The 24,908-nt window shown below is 39.1% G+C and overlaps 1 protein-coding gene across 7 annotated transcripts in view; it reads right to left on the bottom strand.

The window, feature by feature from the left end:
• DNM3 (dynamin 3) overlaps window positions 1-24,908 on the bottom strand; it is a 359,120-nt gene that overhangs the window by 99,038 nt on the left and 235,174 nt on the right. For all 7 annotated transcript variants that reach the window (XM_084865979.1, XM_084865978.1, XM_084865975.1 and 4 more), the window contains one exon: window positions 15,298-15,407. In XM_084865979.1, the coding sequence (XP_084722105.1) occupies window positions 15,298-15,407 (110 nt within the window). The remainder of the gene's footprint in view (window positions 1-15,297; window positions 15,408-24,908) is intronic.

The following is a 24,908-nucleotide window of genomic DNA, read 5'->3' as shown; positions in this document are numbered from 1 at the left end:
ACAAAGCCACTGTTCTCAAAACAGCCTGGTACTGGCACAAGAACAGACATATAGATCAATGGAATCGAATTGAGAACCCAGATATCAACCCAAATCACTATGCTCAACTAATATTTGACAAAGGAGGCACGAATATACAATGGAGTCAAGACAGTTTCTTCAATAAATGGTGTTGGGAAAATTGGACAGACACATGCAAAAGAATGAAACTAGATCACCAACTTACACCATTCACAAAAATAAACTCAAAATGGATACAGGACTTAAACATCAGACGGGAAACCATAAAAATACTAGAAGCATCCACAGGCAGCAAAATCTCAGACGTATGCCAAAAGAACTTCTTCACTGATACTGCCCCTAGGGCAATGGAAGCTAAAGAGAAAATAAACAAATGGGACTACATCAAAATAAAAAGCTTTTTTACAGCAAAAGAAACCATCAACAAAACAACAAGAAAGCCCACAGTGTGGGAGAACATATTTGCAAATGATACCACTGATAAAGGTTTAATCTCCAACATCTACAAACAGCTTATACAACTAAATAAAAGGAAGATAAATAATCCAATTAAAAAATGGGCAATGGACCTAAATAGAACATTTTCAAAATAAGACAGAAGGAAGGCCAAAAGGCACATGAAAACATGCTCAAAGTCACTAATTGTCCGAGAGATGCAAATCAAAACAACAATGCGGTACCATCTCACACCTGTCAGAATGGCCAACATCAACAAATCAACAAACGACAAGTGTTGGCGAGGTTGCGGAGAAAAAGGAACCCTCGTGCACTGCTGGTGGGAATGCAGACTGGTGCAACCACTGTGGAGAACAGTGTGGAGTTTCCTCAAAAAACTGAAAATGGAACTCCCATTTGACCCAGTAATCCCACTCCTAGGAATATATCCCAAGAAACTAGAAACACCAATCAGAAAGGATATATGCACCCCTATGTTCATAGCAGCACAATCTACAATAGCCAGAATTTGGAAACAGCCTAAGTGTCCGTCAGCAGATGATTGGATCCAAAAACTTTGGTACATCTACACAATGGAATACTATGCGGCCATAAAAAATAAGGAATTCTCATCATTTGCAGCAAACTGGATCGAACTGGAGAACATCATGCTGAGTGAAATAAGCCAATCAATGAAAGAGAAACACCACATGACCTCACTCATTTGTGGATAACAAAGAGCATTATAAACTGATGAACCAAAAGATAGATATAGAGACAGTATATCAACAAGTAGACTGTCAAATTACAGCGGGGAGGGGAGGAAGATCTGGGGGAGATAATAGATCAACCGAAGGACTTTTATACATGCATATAAGTATAACCAATGGACACAAAACTCTGGGGAGGGAGGGGATGTGTGGGAGGGAGGGTGGGGGGCAAAAAAAAAAAAATCAATAAAATATATTAAAAAATAAATAAATAAATAAATAAAAAGAAGAAGCTTGGATTCCCCCAAGTATGATGAAATAACACTGCAGGAACTTAAGTAGAGGTCTGTGATAGGATCTGATTTACTGCTCCTGAAATCTCTCTCTTGTGTGAGAACACGCTGACTAGAATGTGTTAGGAGCAGAAAGAGACTCACCAAGGAGGAGGCTGCTGCAGAACCCAGGCCTGAGGTGACTGGGCTGGGGAGGCAAGACGCAATAAGAAGTTGAACTTTAACTAAGAAGGGAATCCTATTTTCCTGAAGAAATGGTTGTAGAAAGGGTATAAGAGGGATCAAGGTGACGCTGAAATTTCTGGCATAAGCAAGCAGCCGGGAGGTTGAAGGTGGTCAGTTCTAAACTGGGCTTGGCAGGTAGAAGACTTGAGAAGTTTGAATGCAATGTTCAAGGTTATAAATGTCACTATTTTGTATAAAGGCAAGACACTTTCTATTATTGATGATGTCTGCTTGAGGACACCAACACACTGCCTGAGTACTTTGAAGGAGGAGTCCATTTTCACTTGCTAAACTTAAGCAGATACCAAGAGTGAGTCTTAGATAGAGTTTGGATCATTTTCCTCCAAAGACATGACAGTCAATCCATGGCGATGAAAACCTGAGTTTAGGGCAGAAATGTTCTCAAAAATAAACAAAACGAGCCTGTCACTTAGAGGAAGACCACGGACGGTATTTGTGACCAGCGATGAAATTAGACCTTAGAATTTTAGAAACCTTGAACCTCCCTCCATGGCACCTTGGCACCTTCCCCTTTCTGAGGAGACTGGTGGTTCCATCAATGAATGTGATTTTTAAATGCTGTGGAGTGAAATCTGTAAACATCGAGAAGATCGGTATAAATCAGCGAATCTTATTTTCCAAATGACAAATGTATGATGTTACCAAATCACTCATAATAAAAGATCCACTTAAGGTATATGACAGATCCGTGGATTAAGGGGCAGACTATGCAAAGTTCATTGTTTCGGTTTCAGATTCCACACTGCAACCAACTTTTGGGGAACTAGCTATTGCCAAGTTTTGGTAAGATGTCAAAGAAGAAAATCCACAATTATCTGAAAAGGCTATTAAAACCCTCTTCCCTTCCTAACTACATATCTCAGTGAGGCCAGATTTTCTTCATTCGCTTCAATGAAAACAACATATTGCAACAGACTGAAAGCAGGAGCAGATATGAGAATCCAGCTGTCTTCCATTATGCTGCACATTAAAGAGATTTGCTCAAATGTAAAAAAATAATGCCATTCTTCTCTCTGATATTTTAAAAATATGTTTTTCCAAAGCATGTATTCACGTGATTTATTAACTATCATTTTAAAATTATTTGACAACTAAATTTTTTTTTAAATCTTTGTTTTTAAATTTCTAACAATGGATATAATTGGTGGTATGCTAATAACTATTTAAAGTCTAGCTTTCCAGAAAAGAAAAAAGAAAAAAAAAAGCTGTGGTTTGTAGCAGTTGCCAATTTCCATGGTATAAATACTCTCATTGTAGCCAATTTTAAGCAACAACATGAAGTCAACTGGCTCACAGAATTCCCAATATAATCCACACACTCCATATAAACAAAAGCCCTTTGAAATGGTCAATAATTTTTAAGAGTGGAAAGGGGACTCAGACCAAAGACTTTGAGAGCCATTAGTACAGGTCTCAGATGGCCCATTTATTTTAAAATTCACAATGTAGTTATCAAAACAAATATTTTAACTACCTTAGTGCACTGACAGAGCAACCAAGTGGCAAGCACTGATCTGTTTTCTAAAGCGAAGTCATCCTGGCGCACTGAGACACATTCGGGCTGATATCGGAAGCATGGCATGGCCCAGCATGTGTGCTCTGGCCTGGAAGAGATTTCCGGGTATGGAGGGAGGTGGGGCTAAGGCACACCCTGAGCTGGGGACAGTCCAAACCATTCTCTGCAATTGCATTTATTGAAACTATCCCTTTACAGAACAGTATTTCCCTCAGATTGTAAGAAATAAACATAGGCAGGCCCAACATCAGAAAAATGAAAGAAAAGGAGAAAAGGTCGCTTAGCCAGGCTCTGCAAATGTTTTCTCTCTCTCCTTTAATATATATATATATATATATATATATATATATATATATATATATATATATATATATTATTGATTTTTTACAGAGAGGAAGGGAAAGGGATAGAGAGCCAGAAACATCGACGCTCTATCCACTGAGCCAATCCGGTTTTGGCCTGCAAATGTTTTCTTTAGGAAAGCATGGATCTGCTCAGAGTTCAAGGCAGCGTGACTAACAGTTTCTACTAAGGCTTATGCCACGTTGTTTCTTCTACCAAGGCTGTATGTGTCCACTAAAATTAATGGAGTTGCCTGTAAATAGATTTAATTTTAGTGTTCCTCTCACTGAGTCAGAATGAAGTAGAGTCATATAACTTATATTCAAGATGTATAATTAATTCCTTCACAATACATTCTCGCAGTAGGTAGTCACTATGGGCATGCTTTACAGGTAAGTTGGCTTCACAGTAAATCAAGTGAGGGAAAATAAAAATATATTGTACATGCAACGGTAGGTCTCAAAAACTCCGGAACTGTAAGTTGATATTACAAAAAGGTAGGCTTACATGCTGGAGGGCGCTATTCAGGGGAGCTCAGTGACCTTGGTGTAGCTTTGCTTATCCACATGTTACTTAGATTCAAAGCGTTCTTTTTCTAACTCAAGAACTTTACGCAAGGTGTCTGATAAATCAGAACAGGATACAGTGGCGCTGGTAACAATGGGAAAATTGTGTCTGCAGAGGCAGCCACGGATCCATTGCTCACTATAACTGCATGGAAACAGCAACAGATTTGAATAATAACCCTCTTTGGACTTTTTCTATTTATTTTCCTATTTGAATCAAATTTTTTTTTCCTTCCACTTGCAGATTGATTTACAATATTGAATAGGTCATCTCTACAAACCTAACGATTCCAATAGTCAGTAAAACATGCCCTTCCTTTTCTTTACTTTTGTTGTTGGGAGGCTTCTAAGACTGTCAGAGAAATGGAAGGAGTTTCGAAATTTCCTCCAGGCTAGACCCAGCTAGGGAAACGTTCACATCCCTGCTTGTTCATTTCTTAGCTCTCCCCAGAGGTGGCCTACCGGCCTGCTTGGCTTCGGCTTAGGTGTGCCGTGACATCCCCAAGTATGGCACACAGGTCCCTTTAATTCTAGCCTTGCCATAAACAAACAGAATGCAAACTCAGTCTTTTTTTAAAAAAAGGCCTGAATCTCATTCTTCATTCACTTTCAAAAATAAAAGTTAATTTTTTAAACAAAAAGTAGCTACGGAGTCTTATTTACAAATTCAAGCTCAAAGATGCTGGCCCAGTTGGACCAGTCTCTTTCCATGATCTGTCAGACCTTCTCCTGCAAATTAACTTCTGAAACATCCCTTTTAAAGACTGCATCTTAAAAACTGAGCATCTACTTTTCAGGAGTACGTCTGCAGCTAGAGATTGCTCTCCTATAGCCACTGAACACAGTTGGGGCCATTATGTGGTCCCCAAATGGAGGCACACTTCCGTCCCAAGCCACAGTGTTTGTCTGAAGGAGGCCTTGGGGGAGGGGAGTACCCATCAGCAAATAGTTGTTCTGGGAAGTGGGGGGGGGGGGGGGGGGGGCGCGGGGGGAAGTGGGCAATGTGTTTGTTCTGAAATCCTAGAAGAAAAGTAAACTTGCTGTGAAGGACACAGTTTCATTTTGTCCCTGAACTTCACACAAGTCTTACAGGGCTCATTCATCAAGACAGCCCTTGAGCAGGAACCTCCTGACCACGGGTGGTGCCTCAGATTCCTGCTGGCATGACTCATGCCTTAAGATACCAGTCTAGTTTAAGTCCTTGGGAAGAGAGGAACAGATCTAAGCTGCTGAGTCTATTCTATCAAACCGTTTGAAATGCGTAAGGGAGCACAATGCCTAATTCCCCCAGAAAATGCATACGGGTTTTACACAGGTGTTTCAAGCATGGTGAATTTCTCCAAAGCCTCTTAATGACCTTTGAGAAAGATGAAAAGCACCAACTTGCTATTTTACTCCCTCAGAAAAGGCAGAAAGTGTCATCTAAGTAGGGATCATATGCCTATTTCATTTCAGAGTTTAATATGAAAACCAGTAAGAGAAGAATTTAAATTGATTGCTTCAAGCCACAGACGTTTCATACCCCAGCAAACTGCACTGGCTTCCATGAGAATTTATCTTAGCTGTGAAATCAATTGTCACAGACTTAGTTCATAAAAATATTACCAAATCATATTTAATTCCTGTCTTGGTGAGTCAAAAAAATCAACTGGGCAGACGATTTTGGTCCTCCAACCCACCTCTCTCCAGGTCCCTCCTCTCTGATGTACCTAGGATTTCCTAAGGATGCTATTTCACAACCAGACAGACACTTGTAAAGGAAAGATCTGCAGCAGGGAGAATTGGTAAACTACTGTAAGACACAGGATGGGGTCCATATGACGACAAATGTCTTTGCAGTGAGAGACCACAACCAAGGAAGAGAGTGGACACAAAAGACAGAGTCCTCGAATTCGAAGATTGGGATTTAACTGCTTTCAAAATATAAGGTTCCCTTTTATTGACTTGATAAGCATGTATTTCAATCCAACTCCTGGACAGGGGAAGCATAGGATATACCCCTTTAGGTTTATAGAGGGAAATCATCACTGTCCTATTGGGAGCTCACCACCCATAACTATGTTAAGTCCTCAAATCTCTGACCCACGTGAACTCAAGAGTTCCAGCAGAGCCTGGACAGTTATGGCTCAGTGCTTGAGTGTCAACCAATGAACCAGGAGGTCACAGTTCAATTTCCAAGCAGGGCACATGCCCAGCTTGCGGGCTCAATTCCCAATAGGGGGCGTGCAGGAGGCAGTCAATCAATGATTCTTATCACTGATGTTTCTATCTCTTTCTCCCTTCCTCTCTGAAATCAATAAAAAGATACTAAAATTTTTCTATAAAAAAGATTTATTAAAATATGTACACAGATAATAATTTAATAAAAATATATTTTTTAAAAAGAAGATTTATACAGACATAGCCTCCTCCTCAAGGAAAGAGTTTAGCAGTAGAGATAAGTATCGATGACATGGTTACATTCTAAATTTATCACTGTGTTAAAAGTCAGGTGTTGTTGCTTAGATGCATTATGTGTTTCTCAGAGCAATACAGCTGACACCTGACTAATACCAGTTGACTTATGGACTCCTCAGGACAATGCATCAGACTGCAGTTGTTCTCCAGCTAGAAGAATTTATATACCGGTATACATACTGAGAAAAAAGAATGGGAAAACCAAACGCTTATATCATCCCTGAAGTTACAGAAAGAGTACAATGAACTAGATAAGTCCGTTGAGAGAAATAAAAGAGTTTTTACTCTCAAACCGACTTTTCCCCCCTCCACGGGTATTCTGAGTTAGAGGGCACTGTAAACGCCACTCATGGGAAGATAGCCCATGAGAAGACATAGGATGACACACATTTCATTACTCAGCTTGGCGTGGAAGACTGGTTACTAACTTAATCTTCACCTGACCAAGAAAATTCTTACTGAGTCAGAGTACTCCAAAGAGAAACAGTTCTCCCACAGTAATCTATGAGGTAAGAAGACATGTCTTACAGATACTTTTGACAACAGCGGGGTAAAATGAAATACAATACTGTTCCAGACGTCTTGTTTCTGTTCTAAACACGAGATTAATTGCATTGTATTCCTTACCGAAAACTCCATTTCCCAGTACAAAACTCTACATGCTACATGTTTTTACTCTACTGAACTTCCCGTTGAGGTGAGCCTCTGCCATCTCTACTCATGGAAGAGAAATTGCTTCCTTTTTAATATAGATTTGACAGCCCTGCACATCCCAGCGACAGGTGACCTCTCAGGCAGGTCTCTGCAGGGCACCTATTGCCCAGCATACTTGTTTAATTAAGCATGTTCCCAAATAACTTCAACTCCAAGCACGTCTTAATACAGAGACAGAGCCGTAAAGGTATATAAGTGGAAAACCTGACTCCAATTCCTTTCCAGCTAACAAGTGGAAAAAATATGCCACACAACAATGAGCATAAAGGGCCATTCTTTTCAGAATGTCAATGAACGCACACTAGCTACAGTGTGGCATTATTTGACATTTATTGAGTGTCAGCAATGTGCTGGGAACAAGTGGAGTAGTGAGACATCCTAAAACTCCTCTCTGTTAAAAAAATAATAATAAAATAAAAGGGGGGGGGAGTAAATTGGAACATTTGGTAATGTTGATAAACCATATCCTGAATTGAAGCTACAGAGCACCATCAAAGAAAGAATGCCTTATTTAAAACAAAACAAAACAAAACAAAACAAAACAAAAAAAACAGAGCTAGACAATCCCGAGGGGTGCTCAGAAAATACCATGCGGTGGCCCTACAACACCCCTAGGTAGACTCGGGCCTCTGCTGGCTACCAGAGCTGACATACCTTGGACCTAATGGGCCTTAGCATGACCTTAAAAGCAAAGGCCTGCCTGGGGAGAGCAAAGACCAGCACAGTGGAGCTATTATCCAGACATGCTTTCACCAGAGAAAACGTGGAGTTTCCAACATAATCAAATGGAACGAAAACCTGGGGGAACATTTCAATCTTCGGTTCAAAGCCTGCCACGAAGGAGTTTAGGAACTTTTGGCTTAGATTTTCAAAATTAATTTTGGCGATGCAGTGAATGTGAGAACAAGGTACTGTAATTTCTCAGCCTCCCCAGGAATCTACTCTTACCCGGAGCTTTGCGGGCTAAATCACACCAGGTGTGAACTCACTTCCCTCAAGCAGTGCAGTCAAGGCAACTAGTAACGATTCCTTCCATTTATAAAAATCTCAGTGCTCAAACACTGCTGAGAATGACTCAAAAATGTGGTCACCAGACAAATAAAGATCGTATTAATTCACCAGGTCACCGAAGTCTTTTTAAAGAGGGATGTTAAAAGTATCAATTCCCACACACCTGATGATTGGGGACCGCAGAGTACTGTTTCAAACTTTACAGTGGAAAGTTGAAATAGCAACTGAACAAGCACTTGAGAATAATGCTGTGACACGGTAGCAAATGGCAATATGGTTTTTCAGGAATTGTAGCAGGGTTATTGGTCAGTTCCATTTCCACATCAGGCTTTGCAAATGAGACGAAAAGCCTTCCAAAGAAAATTGTTAGACCTAACAGCAAACTGAAATACTACATAAGAGGCTTTTAAAAATTTTTTCACTGCTGCTCTTTCAGGAATAATTCCAAGTGAAATATGAGGTGGGGCTCCTGCTCCATAGTTAACATCAATGGTTAGAGCTCTGGATCAGGAGACACCAGCCTTGGGTTCCAGTTGTGGCTCCGTCACTAACTTCTTTTGTGACACGGGAAGGCATTTAACTGGTCTAGGTGCCAACTCCTTAACCTGTGAGGTGAGGAGGACGGATGACATGATCACTAAGGCCCCAGAGAACCCTAAAAAGCGATGACACTTTTATATTTGCATTGGTGCCAAGCCTGATATTCATACAGGCAATCTTAGCCCCAAGTCATGCATCTCATGGGTCTGCTTAATAACTATAAATAAGTTGTTCTAAACCACCACAACAGAAGACAGGGATGAAGAATACAAAGTAATAGAAACATTTACAAAAACTCTTCTAAATTAACCAAGGATAAATTCATCTAAAGCAGTGGTTCCCAACGTGGGACACATGCCCCACAGGGGGGCAATTTGATTTATAAAGGGGACAATTGGAGAATGAGTTATTAACAGTGATTTTTTTTTTTGCATTTCTTATGGTTCTAGTATATAAATATAAATTGACATGTCTGTGCATTTCAGTTCCCTATTATATGTTATGAAATTTTATTTGCTATTTTTTCCTATCACTTAATATTGTTATTATTATTATTTAACAATTTCTTAGTTATTTCTTTCTCGGTACTTCAACTGTCCTTTTGTTCTTTTATTTTTCTCTTTCATGGATGCCATGTTCTTTGGAAGCTTGTTTAGACCAAGTTAATGGCCTTTAAAGGCTTCTTCCATGTGAATAAATAATAAGAATTATATTGGGGTGGTGGTGGGGGGAAGACAATCAGGATTTTCAGGATGCTTAGGTGGGGCCTGCCAAAAAAAGGTTAGGAACCACTGATATAAAGGCAGGGGAAAGGAACACATCTTTTCTTGTAAGATCTTGTCTTAGCAGAAAGAAAAAAATTGGAAAATACCCTCAGAATCAATGTAAATGGTGAAAAGGGTATCATTAAGTATAATTGATAGAATTATGTTAAGTATACAGGCCTTTGATAGATGCATGTTTTTCCCTTTATACAAACTATTAAACTTGCAGAGGTAAGTCCAGTTTTAATCTCATGTAAAAAAAAAAAAAAAAAAAGGAATGCTTATCTTTTAAAATTAGCTTCTTCTTATCTAAAATTAGATCAGGCAGATTAAGCAACACTTCCCACCTTCTTGCTTTGACTAACCCTCTTCTCTCCTTGGGGTATTTCTATTTCCTCTCCATCAATGCACATGGAGGCCTAATGGGATCACCTTCTATAACGCTAACTATTGCTTGTGGCTAACCCCTATGCTGTCTGTTACTACAGCATAAAAATACTGGAGTAAATGTTACCTCAGATTTTATTTCCCACTTGTTTCAGGTATAAGATTCTCTCAACTAGACTATCTTGTCTACATTTTTTATCTTATCATTGGTTTCCTACATTTTCTGTCTGAAGATCAGTAAAAAATATGAATAACATTCATTAGAGATTACAAATGTTATCCAAAGCAAGATCACATCTTGTATTTCATTTAGAGCACTAACACTGACATGCATAGCTGCTAATGCAGAAATATATAATAAATACACTGGAATTATTAACAGAATAAAAAGCTTTGAATTAAAGAATTAGAGAACAGGATAATGATAGCTGTTTTCTCTAACTGCTTTATAAAATGTTTATGTTTGCAAACACAAACCAGGCTGACATTCAGGTTCACTCTGATCACAACCCTTATTTCTAAGGGGAACATTGTGTTTTGTTTCAATGACCTAATCATAATGAGAGAATATTTCATTTCAACCAAAATGGCAACTCTTTCCTACAGGACATCTAAAATGCTGAAAAACATTATTTTAATAGGTTCTCTCTAAAATGGGGGGAAAAATCCTTAAGAGAAAGAAAGCAAGCGATAAAGATAAGAAATACATCTTTTGTCTCTTTGCAACCGTATGGTGTCAGTTTTAGAAACTAAAAGGCTTGGATCTTAGTGGCTACCAAAGAATAGAAAACAAGATCTTAGGGGTTATGTGAGAGTCAGGACTCTCCAAAAGCCATATCCTCAGAAAAATAATATTGGAGGGGGAAAAAATTTGTCCACTGGCAAAAATAATTTGTCTATTGTCATCTTATATCTCAAAGATGACAGGCAAATTTGTTTTGGCCCAGTCAAAGGTAAAGAGAGTACTACTAGTAGTGAATGGGAAGACAGAGCTAAAAATGTGATCCAAAATGAGGAACAAGGAGATATGTACAAAATAGAGAGTAAAACATATGAAGAACAGGATAAAAATGGATGAGTACATGTCTAACAGGAATTCTAGACAGAGAAACAAGAAAGAATAGAGATGAAATAAAAGTTAAAGAGATAATGACATAGATTTTTTTTCAGACTCCATTAAAATCATGAATCCTCAGATTTAGGAAACACAATGAATCCCAACCAGGAAATATAAAGCAAAACACACACTGTATTGAAACGTCAGTATACTAAAGACAAAAAACCTCTTAAATTCAACCAGTGAGGAAAAACAGATGATCTATTAAAAGAAGTAATAATTAAACTGTCAGCTAACGCCTCAAAAAAACAGAACAGAAGCCAGAATGTTGGGAAATAATGACTTCAAAGTATTAGATAAAAGAACCATCATCCTATAATTTAATATCAACTGAAGTGTTATTCAATAATGAGGACAAAATAAAACATTTTCAGGAAAACAAACACCAAACAATTAAATATGCCACTGAAGGGATTCCTAACGAGTGTACTTTAGTGTGAAGGAGAATGCACCAAAATTAAACAGAGAAAAAATGTGAACAAAGAAACTGAAAAACAAGTTGATAAATCAGAACAATCACTATCACATAAACCATTATAATATGGAATAAAGTAGTAAAAAAAGTGAGGTGGGACTCAAATATTGGGTAATAATAATATGGAAATTAGGAGAGATTAGTAGAGTAAAAGTGTTTTAAGGTCATTAAAAAAAGACTAGAATGACTAACTTCAAACTTCAAGTAAAAAATGATAAAAGAATTATCATATAAAAGATTAAAAATAAAGTATATAATTTCTAAGCCAAGGGAAAAAATTAATTAACTTAAGTAAAAGGAAAATAAGTCAGCAAAGATGGAGAAAAAGAAGTATAGAAAAGGCAGGTTAATGAAAAAGACTAAAATAAGATGTTCAAACAAATTCAAATAATCAGTAATGATAATAATAAATATAAATGGGCTAAACTCACCAGTTAAAAGAAAAGGCTCTCACATTAAATAAAAGAAACAAACAAATCCAGCTATGTGCCATAGGAAAAACACGATAAAAAAATACAGACTGATGACCAAACAAAGTAAAAATAATAAACCAAGCAAATATTAACCAAAAGGAAGGTAGTGTAACTATATTATGATCAGACAAAGTTAATTTTAAGGTAAAGATCATTGTTAGAAATAAAAGCAGTTGCCACAAAATCATTAAAAGAAAGTCACCAGGAAGAAGCAATTCTAAGCTTGTAAGAACCTAGTAACAGATTGACCTCAAAATAAATATAGAAAAAATTGACAGACTTCCTTGAATAATAAAGCTCACAATCATAAAGTGAGATTTTCACACTCCTCCGATAAAGTGAGATTTTAAATATATATACACTACGGGCCCGATGCAGGGAATTCATGCATGAGTAAGCCTTCCTTCCCCCAGCTGCCAGCACCGGCTTTTCTCTGGCACCCGGGACCCGGGCTTTCCTCGTAGCCCTGGCTTCATCCAGAAGGTTGTCTGGAAGGTCATCTGGTCTAATTAGCATATTATCCTTTTATTATAGATTTTTTTAAATCCATTTCAGTGAGGAAGAAAGTGGGAAAGAAACATCCATGTGAAAGAATCATTGAATGGCTGCCTCCTGCACGTTCCCTACTGGGGATGGAGCCTGCAACCAGGGCACATGCCTTGACCAGGAATCAAACTGTGACCTCTTGGTTCATAGGTTGACACTCAACCACTAAGCCATACTGGCCAGGCAAGTGAGATTCTTTATGGTGTTGGTCTGTCTCCCTGTCAACTTCCCTGTCTAGAATGTAATCATCTTTTTTGTCCCTTTTATTCACAGATGTATTTTAAGAACACAGAGCAGTACCTAGCACATAACAGCTGCCTGATATACAGTAGTTATGAAATAATTCTCCTTAAAATATAAATAAGACAAAGATCCCCCATTATATTCGGCACTGTACTTTTGAGAGGCCCTCACCAGTACAAAATTAATTGAAAACTAATTACAATTTCAGAGAAAAAGACATTGGTAAAAGTGATTGTAGACAGGACATCCTTGCACTCTGGAGTTTCTGAAAAGTAGCTGAAGAGTTCAATGCCTGCTGAGAACTAAATAGTATTCTAGAATACCTGTATTTTTATCTTAAGTTTATAGAGTTTCCTTATTTTGGTGTCTTTTGTTCTCTTTAAAATCCACAGTTATATTTCATCTAAAAAGATGCTGATTTTTTTTTTTTACTTTGTATCAAGCCCTTTTATTTTGAGACAGCTATATTATCAGTATTTGTTGTTATTAATCCTCACCTGAGGATATTTTTTCCATTGAGTTTTAGAGAGAGTAGAGAGGGAGAAAGGGAGGGACGGAAAGAGGAAGCTGGAGATATAGATGTGAGAGAGACACACCAATTGGTGACTTTCCGCTGATGGGCTGAGGGTCAAACCTGCAATCCAGGTACATGCTCTTGACTCAAACCTGAATCAAATCTGAGACCCCACTGAGCAACACCAGCCAAGGACCAAGCCCATTTAGAACCTAAACTTTCCAGATAGCCCAAGGACCTGATTGTAGTTTACTCCTGTGTGGTAGTTACACTTTCCATTCTGCATCCAGGCCAGAAGGCTGAGCACCCCAATGATTCTCTTAGGACCACCCACTTCCCCACTGCTCTGAGGAAGGTGTTCAAGTCACTGAGTGTGGTCCCAGTGTGAAGACATGCTACTGCTCTCTCCAGGAAACCTTTTCATTCTTTCTATTACTAACATTTTATTTTTTTCTCTTTTTATTCTTTCTATTATTAATGTTTTATTTTTTCCCCCTAAGTCTTTTAAAAAAACAATCCCATCTCAGTATTTGATAGGGGAGTTATATCTAATTTGCTGTTCCCTTGATTCTTTAAATGCCTTGCTCTTGTGGTTTTTGTATTTTTGTATGAGTCACTCTGAGCAACTGACTGGGAATGTAGAGAAAAGACTCTTTTTGCTATTTTGATTCACTGTGTGATTGACCCTGGGCCAGTCACTGAACCTAATCAAGGAACTTCATTCATTGCTAAATAAAGATAAAAGACCTGGAAAGATGAGTTAAAACTAGACCCCACAGCTGATGACTCCGTCTCTTAATAACTGAGTCATAGAAATTAATTAGCTTTTTCCTACAGCATTTCCATTTGGAAAAGATCTCCCATGTTCTCCTTGCCTAGTTGTAACAGTCCTTTTACACCTTTCTATCCTTGTCCTCCATTACCTCTCCATTTGTTTATTTAACTTTACCGCTTAATTTATTTCAGTGAACAACCATGGCACTCTGGGATAATCAGCCCCAAATTAAGTTTTGATATTGTAGGTGAGTGGCAGAAAGAAAAGAAAGAAAATGAAAAGAAAAAAGGAAAGAAGGAAGGAAGGAAGGAAGGAAGGAAGGAAGGAAGGAAGGAAGGAAGGAAGGAAGGAAAGAAGAAAGGAAAAAAGGAGGGAAGGAAGGAAAGAAGGAAAAAAGGGGGGAAGGAAGGAAAGAAGGAAGGAAGAAAGGAAGAAAAATATATACTTAGATAAGATAGATTCAGGTTTAAGTTTTCCAATGCTCTAATTTTGTGATCTTAAGAAAGTCAGTTACCCTCTCTGAGCTATATTTTCTAATTTATAAAATGGTAACCATTCTACTCTATCTTTTAACCTCATGGGCAATTGTCAGAAAAACACACAAAACAGACAATAAGATGTGTTTGGAAAAACTGTAAAGTACAATGTATTCATGTTAACTGGATAATTCTATTCACCAATGCAAGAATCTAGTCATAATTAGAAATAGATTCATATATATTATAGATTCATAATAAGAATCTAGTCATATATAGGGAAAGGTCTTAAGTGATATCCAACTACGCCAGACAAATATCATTAAAATTATGGCTGAGTAATCTTAAAGTAAACAATAAATTCAGGGTAAGAAAGACATTAAAGTAATAAAATGTAGTTTAAGAATGGGAGCAGCATCATGGGAGTGGCTCTTGGCAAAACAGGGAATAAACTAACTAATATTTGAAGATCCTTCTTACTCTAATTTTTCATCTTTAGAATCCATAACCTATGGTGGAAGCTAAAAACTACAAAATAAAGGAAGGCAAAACGGATGAGTTAACAAATTTCAAGGTGGGGCCAAAGCAACTATGGCAAATATGATCTCTGGGTCATGTAGAAATTCCAGGGGGCGGGGATGGGGAATCTGAAGACAGAGCCGCTCCATTTTCTTACCTTTGTTCTGTGTTAAAGATGGCAAAGATGTGCTTGCTGGACATAAAGCTTTTTTCCACATCTCTAACTTTCAGGTTGTCCAAGGGAAGCATATACTTCTTTTCTTTTTCCTATAGAGAGAGAGAGAGAGAAAAAGGGGGGAGGGAGGAGAGAGCACTTTAATAAAAGATCTTGAAGCATGTCAATGCTGACATTTCACCTGAGCTGGCCAACATTTGATTACAATATTTTGATACCGTCACACACTATTTTGACACCAGGTACCAAAGGAGAGAAGTTATCTGAGATAGGCGTCTCCAACGATTCTCAACACATGTTCGGAGGAAAGAGGGGAGGAAAGGCTGGAGGAGAAGGAGGGCTCAGCGATGGAGAAAACACATGGGCCTCTATCCTTTCTTCCTCATGTGGGTCCCCTTAGATGTTTTCAAATGCTAGCTTGATATTAAGAATTTAACCATCTGTTAATATTTAACGAAAATGTTCTGGTCCTAATTCAATGAGAAATGCCAGATGGATTTCATTCCATATTTTATTTGCAGTCTAAGCAGTTTTGATAGCCAGTGCTGGCAGGGGCTTGGAAGCACAAGGACCCCAGAATGCAATGCCCCCATAAACTATGTTGAAGCACAGCCATATTTCCTTCATTTAAGTCTAGAACAAATGGGGGTCCAGAAAAAAAGAAAATGATGCCATTCAATTGTTGAGCTCTTTGAGAGAGAGAGAAACACAGCAAAACATTAGAAGAAGTGGGCTGATATTAACTGGAACAGATTCCTTTTTCAAAATTAACAATTCTTTAGGAAGAAAATGGACATTGGAGAGAGGATGTCTGCAAATGACACCAAATGGATCTTTAGTAAAACATACTGGGTGGCGAGGGATTATTAGAAACAATTACTTTCAGGGACTGGCCCAGGGGCAATGTTATCGTACGATCAAATGCTTAAATAGACACCAGCCAAGGATAATAGGAGAGCCAAACACTCAATCTAGGAAACCTAGTCAGGATGTATTCCTGGGGCATTTGAGCCCTGACACAGCTCTGATGCTGGTCCTGAGGAAAAGCAGGACTAGCCTCTGGAAGAGGGGAGCATGGAGACTTAGCCATGACTTTTAATAAACAACTATTAACGTATTTCCTGTGGAGAATACATACACTGTAGAGACATGTCTGACATAAGCCCTTTTTTTTGCTGTTCCTTTGGCCCCTACAGCACGTCCTTGAGGATTTGTGGCTGGCTCAGCTGTGGAGAGCAGACCTCATCTGTGCTCCCAGACCAGCGGGTGGGGACCGCGTCTCCACACCCACAGAGAGTCATCAGGAGTAACACTCTCTCTGCCACTTCTTCCTCCTAAACCTCTCAGACAACAGTTGGCAGAGCACATCCAAGTGGTGTGGCAGAGAGAACTAGGTGGCTGAAGAAGCTGAAGGCAAGTTGGTTGGAGAACACGATGGCTGTCCTGGCAGACAACGTCCGCAAAGAAGATTTAAAAAAAAACAACACAAAAATAACGAAGAAACTAAATGGGAGTGAAGGAAGCCCAGAACAATCATGAAAAAGCAAAGCACTGTGAGAAGATTCCAATATTTCTTGTGCAAAAATTAATACTACATTAGCAAATTCAAGGATATTCTTTAACGGCAACATACATCATTCAAATAAGTGACATATCATAGTCGAGTGATGTGTTTGAAACACAAGATCATAGACTAAATGAAAATCTATGAAATCCATAATTAAATGAAAATGTTTGAGACCCAGGGAAATTTTTTTTAGCCGTTTTTCAATGCCCTAAATTTAAGCAGCTGGATTTTTTTAATGCACCATCCTAGTCAACCTTTTGAAATGATGGATTTGCCTTTTAGTGGAAATCTGCATTTCATTGTGAAGATGGAACACAATGTCCTTGGCATGTTTTCTATAGAAGGAAGCTCCCTTTGAACTTCATTCTTTAGCATATAGCAACAACAAAAAATCCAGCAAGTTGATGTCAATATTCAGCACTGGAGAAATATACAGACAGACAGGGGAACATGAAAAATGTACTGCAGTTTCATTTCCAAGTGAAATGTCATTTATCCTAGGGTTTTGAAGATGTATTGTCCAATTCTTTCATAATCAAGCGTTTTAAGATAGACAAAGGAAGAACAAAGAGACTCAGTCTGATTTGTTTTATTAAAGTTGTTTGTCAAAGGGAGAATTAAATGAGAAATCAAATGGTATGTCATGAATATTTTGAAAATTCTTGGTGCTTTGGGGGAAAATGATATTTGGCTAAAAGAACATTTTAAATATGAAAAAGCTAAAATAAACAAAAGGAATAGAAGTGATAAAGGATAAGCAGAAATTATAATTTCCAATACAGTGAGTCTTAGCACCAGCTTATTTGAGACATCTGCTACATAAATTAGTTAGCTTTATTAAACTGTCAAATAGCACACTGTCCAATGTGGTAGCCACCAGCCACACGTGACTACTGAGCACTTGAACTGTAGCTACACTGGAATATGTTCTCGATGTTAAATACACACCAGGCTTCAAAGACTCAGTATGAGAAAAACATGTCAACCATCTCATTAATGCTTTTATATTAATTACTAGAGGCTTAATGCACAAAATTCGTGCAAGGGGCTCGGCCCTCATAGCCCCAGCTTTGCCTGGAAGATCTTCCTTTACTCCTTAACGGCATCAAGCCTACAGCACTGCATCGGAAGCCTTTGTTTCAACTCCCTTGTTTGACATTCCCACGACATTAACTGAGGTCCCCGGCATCTCATACACATATGATAATAAATGGTCTACTTGCCTCCAAATTCCTCTCACAGGGGGCAATATCTAAAACTACTCCATCAAACTCATTATAGTCTTTCAAAACTTTCATACCTCTCCATTATTTATGAAAGAAAATCAACAAAACTCCTTAATATGACATTGGAAAACACCTATAATTTGGTCCCACCCTGATTTGTCAATATTTCCTTTAGTCTTCCACAAGAAGCCAAATGCACCTTCGCCAAGAGTCTGTTCCCAACTTGAAATACCCTTTTAACTTCTACCACATCCATCTATTATTTAGCATCTATCTCAAGTTCTATCTTCAGTGCAAAAGTTTTCCCAAGTTTGTCCCTTCTCCACCTCTCATCTTTCAATTCATACAACAGGTATTATTTATTCTATTTATTTTGAATTATACTTTTTGAAACACTTTCATCTTATGAATGTACCACATTAAAAACTTGGTATAAAGGTTGTTCATTTGGCGCTCAGAATGTTCAGTCAATTCTATTGTTCAAGTAGGATGCATTAGCAAGAAATAATTTAAAAGTAGAGTTTTCAAAATCATTGTAAATAAATCCTATATAATAAAAAGGTAATATGCAAATTGTCCCCTTGACCTTGACCGGGAGTTTGACCAGGGGGCAGGGCTGTCCGGACAAGGACCCAAGGCCCCTCTCCCCGGCTGGCCCCGCCCCAAATTCGTGCATCAGGCCTCTAATAAGAAAGAAAATATTTTAAACATTTTATATTGAACACACATTTTGGAGGAAGCTTTTGTAAAATTGCAGAGAAATATTTTAAAATTATTTTTTTGTTTTATTAAGAAATAATTGCTATACATCCTTGTACAAGTTCAAGGCATATAGCATAATGTTTTGATTTACATATATTGTGAAATGGTTACCATAGTAGGTTCAGCTAATATCCATCTTCTCATAATGATACAATAAAGAGAAAAGAAAGAAGAAAAAAAAAATCTCCTTGTGATGACAACTCGGGAGTTACTCTCTTAACTTTCCCATATGCCATACAGCAGTTAACTCTAGTCACCATGCTGTACATAACATCACCAGGACTTATTTATCTTATAACCGGAAGTGTGTACCTTTTGACCAGCTCCCCCAATTTCCCCTCCTCCTACTCCCTGCCTCTGATAACCACAAGTCTGCTCTCTTTCTCTGTTGGGCTTAGTTTTGTTTTTAAGATTCCACATGGAGTGAGCTCACACAGTGTTTATCTTCCTTTGTCTGACTTGTTTCACTTAACATAATACACTCAAGGTCCATCCATGTTGTTGCAAATAGTTTTTATGGCTGAATAATAATAGCCCAATTGCATATATATCAATATCACAACTTCTTTAACTATTCACTATCAGTGAATACTTAGGTTGCTTCCATGTATTGGCTATTGTAAATAATACTGCTGCACACATGGGGATGCAGGTATCTTTTCAAGGTAGTGTTTCCCCCACTTTTGCATATATAGTAGCTCCCCCTTATCTATGGGGCATAAGACCTCCAGTGTTGGTGGCATAGTTGACATTCAACAAACATGTGTGGAATGAACATAAGACTGAGTCCCCTCTTGGACTGACATTCTGCTTTGCCTGGTTTAAGAACTTAAAGATGATGATTGACTTTAAAAATAAGCAAAATATCAAAGTAAAGAGAGAAGCTACAAAAATATTGAGAATACTGGAATACTAGCTCTACATGCTGTTGAAAACTAAAACCTGCTGTTTATTGCTATTAAGAAGTTTTAACTATAGAGACGTTCAAGTATGAAACTCATAATATAAACTACCCATCTTATTTGGGCTCTAATTCCTTGCTTTAATCAGAATTACACTTGTAGTAGTGAGCAGCATCTGGGAGCCAGCAGGCTGCTAGTAAATGACACTTCTTTAGATTTCTCAGTTGGGCACTAAAGAAACTTGGATGGGCTGCTCCAGCAGGTCCAAGAAAACGCCATGGTCTACACGCCAGTGGCTTCAGAGCTGGCCCCTCTGCACTCACACTGATCCTTCAATGGAGAACACACTGCCATGTCTCCACGAGGTAAGAGAAAGATAGTCACACTTGCCAATACCCAACTACAAACCCAATCTTTTCCTGATTCCCTCTCTCTCTTCAGAGTTTAGTTCAATTCCCACCTCCTCCAGGAGGCCTTCTTGGCCATGAGAGCCCATTGGAGGGATCCCTTCTCCATTCTGATGGCATTCTTGGGCAGCACTACTTTTTGTTTTTGTATTTACAATAGTATCCTAGAAATGTGGACTCTTCCTCTCCTCAGAATAAAAACAAACAAACAAAAAAAGTAATTTTATAATTTAAAAGTGAGAGCATTAGCATTTGTATTCTCAAGTTTTATCTATAATCCCTATATCAATTCTTATATTTAAAGACATATTCATGAGTATTTGTATGCACAAGACTGAAAATGATATATGTAATAAATACTCAATTTAAAGGATTATGGCTAAGCTTGGCAGGTCAATCACATGCACATCTCTCTTTCCCTTCCCCAAACCCACTCTGATAACAGTAAGAGACAAAGAGAAGGGGAGGGGAGAACACAGTGGACAAGAGATCTCCCAAAAGCTTTTTTTTTTTTTTTTTTACCTTTTTAATTTTTCCCCCTTTTATTGAATTTATTAGGGTGACACTGGTTAACAAAATTACACAAGTTTCAGGTGCACAATTCCACAACACATCATGTATACACTGTATTGTGTGTTTGATATCCTAATTATTTCCTTACTTTTATTATTTTTATTTTTTTTTAAGTTAATTATAAGTATTTATTTTGAGAAACATGGTTTATAAACAAAATAAACATTAAAAAATAAAACTCACGTTTTTCAGAAATAATACTCAAATATCTGATTTTGTCCTAATAAACTGGGGGTCAGATATTTTATTTTATTTTATTTTATTTTATTTTATTTTATTTTATTTTATTTTTTAATATATTTTATTGATTTTTTTTTTTTTTTGCCCCCCTTCCTCCTTCCCTCCCAAAAGCTTTGAAAAGAGAGAAAGCATCTAGAGGGCCATCCACTGACTTAGCACACAGAGAGGGGCCACTCCCCCAGATGTCTACAGGAGGAGAAGGAGGAGGAGAAGCCACCCCAGCTGGGTCCTGTCCTGTCCTTGGAGGCACCTGGTGTACCCCACAAGGGGGGGGTGCTATAGCTTTGGGGCTGAGACAGCAGGATCAGGCAGGGTCTGTGTAGGGAAGTACACAGAACGATGTATGACCCAGGGTCACAGGTTCTAAACATGGCAGCCCATTCCTACCCTAGCAGGAGACCGCAGATTATTTCCCTAGAGAAAAAATAGGCAGAAGAAGTTTTGGACCCAGAGATACCAGGCAGGGCTGGGCAGCAAAAGTGGGATGAAGAACAAGAGAACTCAGTGTAAGTCTTCATACTAAAATGTCCTTCAAGCTCCTTTCCTACCCTGTCCCAAAATGCCAGCAGCCAAAAGGTTTTCTCTGCCCACATCAGGCAGGATGTTGAACTGTTCTTCTCTGGAGAGGAGACGACATGTATCCTAACATTCCAACCGATCCCCTTGCAGGAAGATCTTATATCCCAGAAGCCTGACCTGTCACACTGAGCTTCCAAGTAGTGAATGACACAGGCTGTATCACAGCTACTAACTGAAGTGGATTCTGAGGCTGGGCTATCTCAGCACCCACTGCAACCTCCTTATAATGCTCGGTTTAACCTCCCTGTAATGCTCGGTTTAACCTCCCTGTAATGCTCGGTTTAACCTCCCTGTAATGTTCGGTTTAACCTCCTTGTAATGCTTGGCTTCCATTAAAAGTCTTCTTTCCCCTCCCTATCTTGCTAGCGGAGTTAGGGCTCTAGATGAACCATGGCTTTAGCCAATCTGATGTATTCAACAAGACTGATCAAGGAGTGAGTCACATTCAAGAGCAGCAAGGTAGGTGGCACCTGTTTGGTTGGGCTGGATCAAGGCATAGAAGGTGTGTTTCTGGATCCAGAAGCTACACTATACGGCAGCTTCCTCACTGTGCAGCCTCTAGGCCTGAAATTCAATCTGGAGCCCATTTCTGGAAACTCAGCTAGTTCTGTGCTGTGCCCTCCAATGGTTCTTTAAGCAATTTATTCCCCCCCACCAACCCTTAATTTCTGAGCAACACTTCATTTTAAAATACTTAAAAATATTTTAATTAAAAAAATTTTAATTAAAAATTTTATGTCTTGCCTGTGTGGCTCAGTTGGTTGAGTGTTGTCCCATGCACCAAATTGTTGCCAGTTCAATTCCTGATCAGGGTACATGTCCATGTTTTGGGCTCCAGGAGGCAGCCAATCCATGTTTCTCTCTCATATTGATGTTTCTGTCTCTCTCCCCCTCACTTTTCCTCTTTTTCTAAAAGGCAATTAAAAAAAAATCTTTAATTTAAAAAATATTTAAATTTAAATTTTTTTAAAAAAATTTTTAATCCTCCATGAACTGATAATGGGTAAGTGTGAGATACAGTTATGCAATTATGAATTTTGAGAACTTTTCACTCAAGGAAAGAGTCTTTGGCCAGAAAAAAAAATTGTGTACATGAGAAATAACATCCAAAGGATAGGTGAGGATGGTTTTGAGCAGCACTGAAAGAAAAAACGTAAGACAAGCTCAGATGTGAATAAAGCAGAATGAAGAATTCCCTGAGCCAGGTCTGTTCATGAACGATCACCAACCACCTTTCTAACAGCAGTGTGCTTTGTGGGTTAAGTTTCCTCTGCTAATAAGCTAAGTATGGGGACTTAGTTTGTATTTCATACTTTTTTCATTTACTAGGAAAGGAAAAATGTATTCAGTGTGGCAAAACACACTGCAAGCACTTTAAAATTTGCATCTTTCAAGTGCTCGAGAGTCTCATTTTCTCATTTCTTTGTGTGTGCTCAGGCAACACAACTTGCAGTTTTTAAAATGAGAAACTTTCAAGTTTGGAGCAGTGCCAACTATCCTTGAGAAGTGTGTAACATGACATGGATTCCTAATAGCAACATCTCTCCACTCTGACTTCCGTGGATGCACATGAAATTACAAAGGGCCTCTGAATTTATGCCTACTTGCAAGGACTTTAAAGTGCATATTCATCATACAAAAATCTGTATGCAGAGCCCTTTGAGTATACTTATTCTATATAATAAAAGCCTCGGTGGTGTCACACCCTTGTGCAATGTCACCACAAGATGGCCGTCCTCACGTCGTCACAAGATGGCCACCACAAGATGGCCAGCAGGGGAGGGAAGTTAGGGGGGGGGGGTCCAGGCCTGCAGGGGAGGGCAGTTGGGGGCCATCAGGTTGGCAGAGGAGAGCAGTTGGGGTGATCGGGCTAGCAGGGGAGGGCAGTTGGGGACAATCAGGCCAGCAGGGGAGTGGTTAGGGGGCAATCAGGTTGGCAAGCAAATGTGGTTAGGGGCAATCAGGCAGGCAGGCAGGTGAGCAGTTAAAAGCCAGCGGCCCTGGATTGTGAGAGGGATGTCCAACTGTTGGTTTAGGGCCGATCCCACAGGGACATTCCCCAAGGGGTCCCAGGTTGGAGAAGATGCAGGCTGGGCTGAGGGACACAACCCCTCCCCCCCATGCATGAATTTCATGCACCGGGCCTCTAGTATTAAATAAAAGTGTTAGTGTTATTTTGGCTAAACATACAATTCATTTGTTAAAAAAAAAATCAACACTAAAAAGTACTTTGTTTACAAATGTAGCTTAATTTTTACTTATCTGAGAAAATGAGGGTCAGGGAAGCATGTACAAATAAAACCCTCTGACAATTCCAAGAACTCAATAGATGGATGGTTTGAGTTTTACCCCCATCATTTGTCACCAAACTACAAACAGAAATCAAAGCTGGAAATTTCTCCTTTCACTCTATAATTTTAGCAAAGCAACACTCAAAAAGAGGCAGCATTGGGGAGAAAAGCAACAGGGATAAGCATTTAACCAAATGAGTTTTCTGAAGTCCTTTGCACTGAAGGTTTAGCTAATTCTCTCCCCAACCCCCACCCCCTCCATCTGCTGATTTCTCATAATTCAATGTGTTCCTCCTGGGAGGGAAATGATCTGTGAGCTGAGGCAGTGCCCTTTGTGCTCCAGTGAGAGCCCTCCTCCCTGTGATCTTAGGGAGTATAGCCAGAAGATGGAACAGGGAAAAGGGGCCCCTTCCATGTGCCTTCAGGGAAGCAGCCCTGGACTTCAGATGACACTGAGCTGGATTGCTCCAAGCACAGCTGGTGGTGTGAGCACCACCATGGGCTCAAACACATGTCCACGCAGACAGGGCTTTGGACAAGGGTGAAAGACCCTCCATCGATCCTAATCCTGGTGCGTAGGCTTAGGCTGTCCATTGCTTTCTGGGGAAAGGGTGAAGAAGAAGAATATAGCACAGGGAAGGAGATAAGAGAGGGTGGAGGGAAGACAGGGAAAGCAGTGTGAAGTGGCCTATTTATTCGTAGCTGGGAAGGACTAGAGCTCCCATGCCAGAAGTGTTCTCTGCTTTCATGGCCTGCTCCAGTTGCTCTGTCCCCAGTCTCTGAGAGATGAAGACCACTGGGAGGGGAAAGTGATGTGACTGAGATTGAAAACACAGGGGGTCACCTATGAGCTCTGACGCCAGCTATGTGAACCCAGGAAAGGCACCTGATTTCTCTAAGCCTTATCTTCTCTCTGTAAGGAGGTGATAATTCATGCCTCTTAAGAGGTGTGAGGCTTATTTCATTGTGTAGATGTACCACGTAGTTTTCTAATCCATTCACCTGATGATGGGCATTGCACAACCAATGAACACAAGACACTGGGG

Source organism: Pipistrellus hanaki, assembly GCF_964339955.1.
Source record: "Pipistrellus hanaki genome assembly, chromosome: 18".
NCBI classification, from domain to species: Eukaryota; Metazoa; Chordata; class Mammalia; order Chiroptera; family Vespertilionidae; genus Pipistrellus; species Pipistrellus hanaki.
The sequence above is the reverse complement of the archived record's forward strand: the minus strand, read 5'-3'. Positions and strand labels throughout refer to the sequence as shown.